This window comes from Pelobates fuscus, chromosome 2, assembly GCF_036172605.1.
Source record: "Pelobates fuscus isolate aPelFus1 chromosome 2, aPelFus1.pri, whole genome shotgun sequence".
NCBI classification, from domain to species: Eukaryota; Metazoa; Chordata; class Amphibia; order Anura; family Pelobatidae; genus Pelobates; species Pelobates fuscus.
Genome location: NC_086318.1, coordinates 182,109,896 through 182,122,176, shown reverse-complemented (window position 1 = coordinate 182,122,176; position 12,281 = coordinate 182,109,896). Strand labels below are relative to the sequence as shown.

General features: G+C 37.9%; 1 protein-coding gene across 1 annotated transcript in view; it reads right to left on the bottom strand.

The window, feature by feature from the left end:
- Positions 1–5,872, bottom strand: part of LOC134586246 (CD109 antigen-like) — a 322,921-nt gene extending 317,049 nt beyond the window's left edge. Inside the window, exon 1 of the mRNA XM_063441739.1 lies at positions 5,708–5,872. Within this exon, the coding sequence (XP_063297809.1) occupies positions 5,708–5,781 (74 nt within the window). The 5' untranslated portion in view covers positions 5,782–5,872. The remainder of the gene's footprint in view (positions 1–5,707) is intronic.
- Positions 5,873–12,281: the final 6,409 nt, after the last annotated feature.

Sequence of the window (12,281 nt, the reverse complement as noted above, 5' to 3'; positions counted from 1 at the left end):
CGTAAACACAAGGCCAAGTTGACCCTCCAGTGGTTACAGCAGGAAAAAGTGAAGGTTCTGGAGTGGCCATTACACTCTATTGACCTTAATATCATTGAGCCACTCTGGGGAGATCTCAAACGTGTGGTTCATGCAAGATGACCAAAGACTTTGCATGACCTGGAGGCATTTTTCCAAGATGAATGGACAGCTGTACCACCTGCAAGAATTAGGGGCCTCATAGACAACTATTACAAAAAACTGCACGCTGTCATTGATGTTAAATGGGGCAATACACAGTATTAAAAACTAAGAGTATGCAGACTTTTGAACAGTGGTAGTTTCATTTTTTTTCTTTGTTGCCATGTTTTGTTTTATGATTGTGCCATTCTGTTATAACCTACAGCTGAATATGAATCCCATAAGAAATAAAATAAATGTGTTTGCCTGCTTACTCATATTTTCTTTAAAAATTTTACATATATTACCAATTCTCCAAAGGTATGCAAACTTTTGAGCACAACTGTAACTGTATGTTTGCGTATCTGTGTGTATGCATCTGTGCGTAAGTGTCAGTGTACTTTTACACACACACACTTACAAATGCACATATACACACACTCAAACAAGTCATAATTTTCAAGATTTTAGCCACCGTCCTGATTCCACACCTTTTAGGTACAAGAGTTTTTTATCCATGGGATATGGCTGCAGCAGGCTGATGGGAGTTTCTGTGACTGGTTGAGACTTTCTATAGGAGATGCCTTTTGCATGTCCCTAAGAGCACAGGCCACCCAATCCCCCCCCCCCCCCCCCCTGCTTTCAGGATGCCATTGGGCCTTACTGGCAGTATTTCCACCATTGCTGAGCCCCCTGTGACATGTAGAACAGTCTGACCACCCAGGGCCTGGTCACCTTCATGATCTTTGTGACCCCAGACATTCCACCACAGATTTGAAGTCTGTAACATAACCTTCTGGTCTCTAATGCTAAATGAATTATTAATATTTCAACTCATTGTTTGGATTGTTGAAATGGGCTGTGGCTGGTAATTCAACCTTATTTATGAGACTGTGAGATATATGTTGGTTGAAACTAACATAAAGTACATTTCAAAATGTACACCATATATGTGGAATTGCAGGTCTACATATCTCTTATTTGTAATTAATTTCCATTAGTGAATTTGTAAAAATTGTGAAAATAATAACATAGTGATAGTTGTTACAGTCCAGAAATGAGAGTGTTCCCAATTTTGTTTTCAATAAGAATCTTTTGAAATGCCATTGGGAAATACCCATATTTTACATTAAGAAGTTAGTCTTTTTCATTTTTGTCCTCTAAAAAGATAAAAAGTGATGGTGATTGGATTTCAGGGATTTCTAAACCAGAATTTTCAATAAATGCCAACAAACTGTGATTATAGAGCGGAATGAAATACATGGCTAAGAAGAAGTCAATTAAAAAAAAAAAAATTGACGTAATTGTGGTTCTGTGGAGTAAATCGTAGGCTTTCAAGTAGTAGATTGAAGGCTCATAAATACTTGGTAAACAATAAAATGACAGCATGTGTAATATAACTACAGTAGGTGAAAAGTTCCTAAGTTCTCAAATGTACATTTACATTTCCCAGAGATTTCTGGCTCTTAACTATTCCCTTCTTTATTGGCCCTTCTCCGCTCCATGTATATATAAAAATTAGGAAAGAAAAAGTATGGGTGTGTTTATACAATGTAAGACTGTGGAACAGAGTTGTCTGTGAATATAATAAGGCAAAACCCCACTCACATAGTCTGAAAACTAGCACTTCAAAGTGGTCCTTTACCTTTAAAGGGACACTATAGTCACCCAGACCACTTTAGCTCAATGAAGTGGTCTCGTTGCCAGGTCCCCCAGATTTTAACCCTTCAAATGTAAACATAGCAATTTCAGACAAGCTGCTATGTTTACATTACAGGGTTAATCCAACCTCTAGTGGCCGTCTTCCTGACAGCCGCTAGAGGCGCTTCTGTGACGCTGGATGCGAAAATCGCATCCAGCATGCAGAGCATCCATAGGAAAGCATTGACTATGGCTCTGGCCGTGCATGCGCATTCCACTCCACTCGGAAGCTGACGTCGGCGGAGAGGAGAGGTCACCAGCGCTGAGGGAGCCCAGCTCTGGATTAAGGTAAGTAACTGAAGGGGCTTTAACTGCTTCAGCGCCAAGGGAGGGGGGCCCTGAGGGTGGGGTGGGGGGTCCTAAGGATGATATTTTTGTTTTCCTTACACTATAGTGATCCTTTAACCCCTTAAGACCGCAGGACGTACTATGCCGTCCTTATTTGGGCGGCTCTAAACGCCGCAGGACGGCATAGTACGTCCTGGGCGGTCTTACCCCCTACGTGGCCGGCGGCACATGGCCGCTGCAGATCGCGGTCGGGGGCATGCCTGGCCCCCCAGGCAGCCCCCCTGTGCCTGGGGACCGCAGTCTGCAGCTTCCGATTGCAGTGACAGGCTGTCACTGCGATCGGTATTTACCATGTGTCAGACGATTTTAAAATCGGCTGACACATGGAGCCGCGGCATTTTCACTGTGCAGATCGCGGTCGGGGGACATGCCTGGCCCCCCAGGCAGTCCCCCTGCGGTCAGTGACCGCGATCTGCAGAGTCTGATCGCAGGGAGAGGCTGTCTCTGCGATCTGAATGCAGAGACAGCCTCTCCCTGCGATCTGATCGCAGTGACAGCCTGTCACTGCGATCAGAGTTACTATGTGTCAGCCTATTGGCTGACCCATAGTAACTGCAGGCAGGATCCCCCTGCAGATCACGGTGGGGGGCATGCCTGGCCACCCAGGCACTCCCCCTGTGGCCAATTACCGTGATCTGCAGGAGGTGATCACAGTGACAGCCTGTCACTGTGAGCACTGATCCTGTGTGTCAGCCAGTGATGTAAAATCACTGGCTGACACTGTCTCTGCCCCTCTGCTCCCCTCTTAACCCCTTTATGTTACAAAATAAAATAAAATACAGTTACACATCAAATATACTTAGATCATGTATATATATATATTATATATATGATCTAAGTATGTATATATATATATGTATATATATATATATGTATATATATATATATATATATATATATATATGTATATATATATATATATATAGACACACACATTTACACATACACTAAGTGTATTTTAATATTTATATATATATAATTATATATATATATATATATATATATATATATATATATATATATATTAATATCAAAATACACGTAGAAGGATATTGATTAAATATATACATAATTATAATTATATATATATTTTATAATAAAAAAAATATAAATACGTTAAAAAAATAAATAAAAAAATAAAAATATATATATGTGTGTAATTTCGTTCTAACTGTATTTTGATATTAATATATATATATTGATATAAAAATACACGTAGAACGAAATAATATATATATGTATATACCTAAGTATATACGTATACATCACTATATGTATACCTATATATAAATAAAAATAATTGTAAAAAAATTATATACATATATATATCCACACACGTGTATATATAATAATTTTACATATATATTTATGTAATAATTTTACATAATTAGGTATCCTAATTAATTACAATTAGCGGGACCTGCCTAACAACCCAGGCCGAAAGTATAGGGAATTTAATTTGCTAGCACTATATTTAACCCTATAACTTTCCAAGACACTATAAAACCTGTACATGGGGGGTACTGTTTTACTCGGGAGACATCGCTGAACACAAATATTTGTGTTTCAAAACCGTAAAATGTATTACAACAATTATATCGTCAGGGAAAGTGAAATTTATTGCATTTTTCGCACACAAACGGCACTTACACTGACAATATTTTTGCTGTAATACTTTTTACTGTTTTTAAACACAAATATTTGTGTTCAGCAAAGTCTCCTGAGTATAACAGTACCCCTCATGTACAGGTTTTAGGGTGTTTTCAAAAGTTACAGAGTCAAACATAAGGCTTGTGTTTCAGTTTTTTCACAATGAAATTTACCAGATTGGTTACGTTGGCTTTGAGACCGTATAGTAGCCCAGAAATAAGAATTACCTCCATAATGGCATACCATTTGCAAAAGTAGACAACCCAAGGTATTGCAAATGGGGTATGTTCAGTCTTTTTTAGTAGCCACTTAGTCACAAACACTGGCCAAAATTGGCTTTCAAATTAGTTTTTTGCATTTTTCACACACAAACAAATATTAACGTTAACTTTGGCTAGTGTTTGTGACCAAGTGGCTACTAAAAAAGACTGGGCATACCCCATTTGCAATACCTTGGGTTGTCTACTTTTGCAAATGGTATGCCATCATGGGGGTAATTCTCATTCCTGGGCTACCATACAGTCTCAAAGGCAACATAACCAAACTGGCAAATTTCAATGTGAAAAAACTGAAAAGTGTAACATGCTTTATTTGACCCTGCAACTTACCAAAACACCATAACACCTGTACATAGGGGGTACTGTTTTACACGTGAGACATCGCTGAATACAAATATGTGTATTTTATTGCAGTAAAAGCAAACAGTATTATGACATTCACAGTTAGAATGTCACATAGAACTAAGAAAATTTAAAAAAAAATCTTATTTTCTCTCATTTTTTTATATTGTTTTCATATTACGTTATGTTCCATACCTAAATATTTGATGTTAAATGAAAGCCCTGTTTCCCCTGAATAAAATGATATATAATAAGTGTGGGTGCATTTAATATGAAAGAGGTGAATTACGGTTGGACAGACATATAGCGCAAATGCCAGGTTTTGTTTACGGTTTTTTTGGATCACAACTTGTACATTTGGCTGCGGTCTTAAGGGGTTAAGGGTCCAGGAATGCTAACTTACTTTTCTCTTTATACATGCAATACAAGGGTAGTAATAATAGAGAAATGTTGTTATCAATTGTAGATATGTTGTTGACAGCACAGGGTAATTAAATGTATCAAAGCAAAAACAGAAAATAAAAGAACTCTGAAAACAGGCAAAAACTTAGAGAAAATCAAAAGTGTGACCTTTGTTTAAAACCACTCAGGTCTAAAAATATATCTCATCAACTCAATCATATGTCTATGACTTATGTAAACCTGCTATTTAAAAAAAAATAAATAAGTTTTGCATTCTATTTTACTTTGGTGATTGCACTGCACTACTTTTTTGTTGTTTTGTATACTTTGGATACCTCCGTGAGTCATTAGACTCTGTTCAACTGTCCTACTTATGACTTACAAGTACATCCCTTTGAGTAAAGAATCCATGAAATCATAAATAAAATGGGGCAACGGGCTCAGTTTGATATTGATGGATAAGCTTCCAAACGATTTAAATTATTTCATATTTTTGGATAAACTTTTAAAATATATTTTTTCTAAATATTAAATTATCAAAAACATCACATATAAGAAATATATCAATATATGAAAAATCTAAAAGTATTACAATATGAAAACATGTTATCAAAATATTAAATCATTTAAAAAGTTTTTTCTAAAAATATTACATAATTTGAAAAGCTTATCCAACAATATTAATCGAGACCAAAGTTCCATAAATCCATAAAAAGATCTTCATTTAATAAGCTTTCCGAATTATTCAATACTATTATAAAATGTTCCAAATGATTTATCTACAGAAGTGACCATTACAGTCTATGGGAATTTTTTATAACACTTACTGTGCATTGGATTGATATAAGATGCAAGTCACAAGGAAAATATATCTCACAAGCGGAGGTTTGAGAAGATCCATTCAAGCTTTGTGGCAGAGTCAGTAAGAAGTATCTGATGCTATGTTGTTATCAGATCTCAGAAGGACACAGAATTCTGAATGCAATGATATCTTGACATTCTTTTGTAGTGAACCCTACCCACATAATATGGCACTGCACAAGCAATATAAAAGTAAATGCAACAGAAGGGTAACACCCACCATGACACAATAAACTATTTTTACTCATTTCTCATACACGTATATATACATATTTTGAACACAACTCAGTGCAATTATTTATCTAAATATGGCAAAACTCTATATTACTGTTAGAAAGGAAATATATAAACTAGGGAACTTGCTAAAGTATTAATTAGTCTTGTCTGAATTCAGTCTGTATTTTATACTCTCATACATTGAGCCAAGCAACTCTAAGGATTGGTTATACATTTTATTATAATATAGGATACATGTTGCCATCTGGCTTGTGTGTTGAGGTGTTTGTGTTTGTGTTTGAGAGGGTGATCAGTGTCATGTAGACTCCAGGTAGGAGGCCAAACTATTCTAAAATGTTTTGACATCATATATTAAGGGGTTTCAGGGGGAGGTCTAGGGCACTAATGGTAGCTTGCTATGGTTATTGCAGTTTGCATGTTATCATTAGAAAATTTCTTGAGGGACACATTGTGAAAATTATATATATATATATATATATATATATATATATATATATATATATATATGGACCTGCACAAAACATACACAAACATACATATACATGAACGCATAAAAACGTAAACTCTTTCTGGTTTTAGTCAAAGCAAGCTTGAAGAGTAGGAGGGACCAATTCAATGCAAGCTATTTGAGTTGTTATCTACAATATACTCTTGCACTCTCTTTTGCCTTCTAACTTGTATTGTTGTGGGACAAGCAGGTGGTACAAGGGACACATGTGGCTCAGCAATATCAAATAAATCAAGTTAGCATGAAAGAAAAATATTCTTTGTTTTCTTTGCTTATGTCCAAATGCTCTGTACATAGTTGCTAAAATTCCAGATCCCTATGTTAGCTATAAGCACTTTCATGAAACTGTTTTATTATTATTATATGCATAAAAACATATCTGGTATAGTAATTTAAATTTACATTGATGTTTATTTCATGAAATGTGATGGTCAAAAAACAACAAAATATATGTATTGATAGAGCAGAAAATATAACATTTTAATATTGGGTTGCTGAAATTAGTATCTGTATTTGTATTATATTCCTGGGACAGTTTTGTGTAACTATCAATTGAGGGTATATTTGGAACGTGGTGCAACAGATGAAACTGGTATTTTTTTCAGAAGATTATTCAAATATTATATCATTAATAAATGATGAGGGTTGTGTTTTTATATTTGCTAACACATACTTTTACACTTCAGCATCAAAGAGTAATTTGGTATTTTTAAAATATATGAATAGGATATGTATGTGAATGCATCACATGATAAATTATAAATCAAAAGTGATATATTTGGTATATAAGAAAATGGTAGGTATCTTATACAATCTGAGTTTTTATTTCAAACAGGAATGTAATGTAATATTTATTTATTTTTCTTGAAACTACAGGAAAAAGAAAATGAATGACTGAAGCATTATTGATGCCTTGCCTGAGTTACATCTCATGATACAGGTAGTTCCCGACTTTACAAACTAATTGGTTCCGAAGAAAAAAATGGATAGTGTAGCGCTTGTTATAAATATGCAGTAAAAAATGGTAATTACCTAGAAGGTGGATGGTAGTCTAAACCCCAAATAAAGACTTATGCGTGTAATAGGTCAAATTGGATCGGGTTCTGTAACAATGTAAAATATATCCACATAGTGTAAAATAGTACTAATATAGACTTAATCTAAAAGTAAACATAGGAACACTCACAAACATAGAGCTATTAAACCGAGCTCTGGTGTGGATGGCTTCGGGTCCGTTTAGGCGACCCACCCCTATATAGGAATGTTGTATGTGGTCCTAAGAAAAATGGAAACACAAAGGAGACCGCAATAGGGTAGCACAGTATGTATCTCAAATATGGTGGAGAGGTAAGTAAGAATTATACTTACAAACCTAGAGCCCCTATGGCTCTGCAGTCTTGTAGTGTGTAGTAAGGGACTACACTCCCTCAGATGTAAAAGATTCACCGGTCACCAGGATGGAAAGTTGATTTTTTTTCCCTTTTATTCGTTACACTTTAAATAGGTAAAACAATAAAAACGGAACAATGTCCACAATAAAATCCCAGGACGCGTTTCACTACAAGGTGTAGTTTCCTCAGCTGGGTTGAAGAGCAAATGCATCCTCCTGGTCTGCCGGTCTGTGTTTAAGTACCTTCTTTAATTGGCGAATGAGGATTAGATGTGCTTCGTGCCTCTACGTAATTACCACAATCAGGTAGAACGTATGAGGTGCAAGCCTCTGACCTCTGACGTCGTATGCGGATCAAGCCTCTTTCTCATGAGTGTGAGGTCATCAGAGTCTTTAGTGTGAAAGTTTGTAGGAAAGGGTAGGAGTTGGTCTTTATGAAGTCCATTTTTGCTCATTCAGAGACTCATCATGTCCAATATATAATGTTTATAATAAACCAAAGTAAAAAGGAGAGAAAATGTGTATTATTACTTTGAAGTTCTGCTAGTATTTATAATCAAAAGCATAAAGGAAAAACATATACAAACAATATGCGTGGAATTAAATCGTTCACATTGTAGTCTTTTTGTTATCGATACATAATATACAAACGAAGGGTGTATCCTAAGATACATAATATTCATAACATGGCTAAAAAGAAATACTTAAATCCCTAAAGGGGATTGTAACTAAGTGGTCTATGTTAGTTTAACAGATTTATCCCGAATAATAAGGGTATAAGCGTAAAGTGTCCATAAGTGGTGTATAATCTATAATACCTATAATATCTATAAAACCTTAATCTGTGTGTAGACAAAGGCAAATATATATTTAAATGCCAATGAGATATGTATCTGTGTGAGACAGGTGGTGAGATAATCATAAAAGTGCATAGTGGTATATAAAATTAACGTAATAGATCTGTGAATATTTCTACAAATCCCAACAACTGGATTGTAGTGGAGGTACAAAATAGCAGATTCGTCCATGTAAATAACATAATAGAAGTATAATTGAGGAAAGAACTTCCGCAAATTTAAACATGGATATACAAATAAAACGGCGAAAATATGTCCGTAGCAGCAGCGTAATGAAGTTAAGGAAAAGCTTCCACAAGTTTCAGTATGGATGCATGTGACAGCATCAAATAACGAGCTTATATAAAATCATGATAGTGGGGAAGGAACTTCAATTACAATAAAAATTTATATCTAAAAAGTGGATAAAATACATAAGTGTAAAAAGGAACTAGAGTACATAAATTATAAAGGATAAGAGAAAGGGCTATAGGAAATGGCAGAGTTCAAAATCGGCATTTAATCCGTGGGGGATTAGGGTATTCATGTTGTAAATCCATTCCATTTCAGTCTGGCCTATTCTTTTGTTAAAATCCCCTCCTCTCCAATTTTTTTCTACTTTTTTCACACCCATAAAAAATAGACATTTTTTTCTCTCCTTTTTACTTTGGTTTATTATAAACATTATATATTGGACATGATGAGTCTCTGAATGAGCAAAAATGGACTTCATAAAGACCAACTCCTACCCTTTCCTACGAACTTTCACACTAAAGACTCTGATGACCTCACACTCATGAGAAAGAGGCTTGAACCGCATATGACGTCAGAGGTCAGAGGCTTGCACCTCATACGTTCTACCTGATTGTGGTAATTACGTAGAGGCATGAAGCACATCTAATCCTCATTCGCCAATTAAAGAAGGTACTTAAACACAGACCGGCAGACCAGGAGGATGCATTTGCTCTTCAACCCAGCTGAGGAAACTACACCTTGTAGTGAAACGCGTCCTGGGATTTTATTGTGGACATTGTTCCGTTTTTATTGTTTTACCTATTTAAAGTGTAACGAATAAAAGGAAAAAAATTTCAACTTTCCATCCTGGTGACCGGTGAATCTTTTACATCTGAGGGAGTGTAGTCCCTTACTACACACTACAAGACTGCAGAGCCATAGGGGCTCTAGGTTTGTAAGTATAATTCTTACTTACCTCTCCACCATATTTGAGATACATACTGTGCTACCCTATTGCGGTCTCCTTTGTGTTTCCATTTTTCTTAGGACCACATACAACATTCCTATATAGGGGTGGGTCGCCTAAACGGACCCGAAGCCATCCACACCAGAGCTAGGTTTAATAGCTCTATGTTTGTGAGTGTTCCTATATTTACTTTTAGATTAAGTCTATATTAGTACTATTTTACACTATGTGGATATCTTTTACATTGTTACAGAACCCGATCCAATTTGACCTATTACACGCATAAGTCTTTATTTGGGGTTTAGACTACCATCCACCTTCTAGGTAATTACCATTTTTTACTGCATATTTATAACAAGCGCTACACTATCCATTTTTTTTCATCATTTTCACTGTATCACATGGGAAGTTACTTTATCTAGTGTTTAGCAGCTGATCTTCATATCACCATTGTATATACACTTAATGTTAATATTTGTCACATATACAAGCGCTGGTACCTATTCTTCTTTTTTGTACTATAATTGGTTCCGAAGCCTAGTTCATAAAGTTAGAGTTCATAAAGTGAGAACTAATGCCCCATAGACCGCAATGTAATAAACATGGGTTCCGTTCCTGAGCAAAAAAAATTCCATTAAAAACATTAATTATGAAGTACAAATACAAGATGAAAGCATAGCAAATACATATATGTTGTAGGAACATTAAAGGAAGACATACTATATTAAAATCTTCATCAAATCATCATCAGTCATCTAACTCCTCAATGACATGTAGCACTGCACTTGTAGCTGGTTCGCTTGAGACGCTCCATGTGTCTCATTCACCACCCCAGTCCCTCCATGTGTCTCATTCCCCCTTCCCAGGGTCTTATTACCCCCTCCCAGCCCCTACAGGTGTCTCATTCCCCCTCTCAGTGTCTCATTACCCCCTCCCAGCCCCTCAAGGTGTCTCATTAACTCCTCCCAACCCCTCCAGGTGTCTCATTAGCTCCTTCAAGCCCCTCCAGGTGTCTCATTAGCCCCTTCCAGCCCCTCCAGGTGTCTTATTCCCCCTCCCAGTATCTCATTACCCCCTCCCAGCCCCTCCAGGTGTCTCATTATCTCCTTCCAGCCCATCCAGGTGTCTCATTCCCTTCTCCCAGTCCCTCCATGTGTCCCATTTTCACCCTTCCTTCCCTGTCCATGTGTCTCTCCTCCCTCCCCTCTTATACCTGTCCATGTGTCTCCTCCTGTACTTGCCCACGTTCTCTCCCTTCTCCCCTCATGTACCTGCCCATGTATCTCTTCCTCCTCCCCTCCTATACCTGCCAATGTGTCTCTTCCCCCTCACTTCCTGTACCTGCTCACCATGGTATAGTACCCGGTCTGACAGGAAGTGCTCTCTCAGTGAGCACTTCCTGGCAGACTGCAGTGCGCTCGGCCACGCTACAACAGCGGCAGGAGGGGAGCAGCTCAGCACAGCACTCCCCTCCTACCGATCACCATTATTGTTACTTACCTTTCTCTTCTCCTGGCTACAAACTCTGCTCCACGGTCCGCATCCACGGAGCACCAGCACAAAATTGCAGCAAAATAAAATGGCAGCGGGTCCGTGAAGCATTCGTAAAGGCGGGAAAACGTAAAGTGGGAGTATGTAAAGTGGGAAATGCCTGTATTAATATTATGTTGTTATTATTAATTATTGTAATTTAATGTTTCTGAATAGGCGTGTGCATGGGAAAAAATTTCGGTTCGGTTCGGTTCGGTTCGGCATTCCAAAATTCGGGACTTCGACAATTCGGCACTTTGGAACTTCGGCAACTTCGGCACTTTGACACTTCCGAACTTCGGCACTTCGGAAATTCAGTAATTTCGGAACTTCGGGACCTCGGCAATTCGGCACTTCGGCAATTCGACACTTCGGAACTTCGGAATTTCGGAACTTCTCTTGCAGCCGCTTGGTAGATAACTCCCTAATTCCCACAGCCTAGACATTAGGTCTCCCCCCTAATTAGTATTTAGGACCCCCACCCACCACTCGGGGCTGGGGGCCAGGGGGAAGGACATTAGGTTCCCCCCCAATTAGTATTTAGGGCCCCCACCCACCGCTCAGGGGTGGGGTCCCGGGGGGAGGACATTAGGCCCCCCCCATTCTAATTTAGGGCCCCCACCCACCGCTCATGGAAGAGGGCTGGGGGGAAGACAGTAGGTCCCCCCCTTATTTTACTTTAGGGCCCCCACCTGCCATTCAGGGGTGGGTGCCGGGGAGGGCAATAGGTCCCCCCTTTAGGTTAGAAGCCCCCACTCACGCGGCACGGGTGGGGGCTTGGGAGTGGCATGCCCCTACTCACTGTATATCGAGTAGGGGCATGATTTACTAATACTAA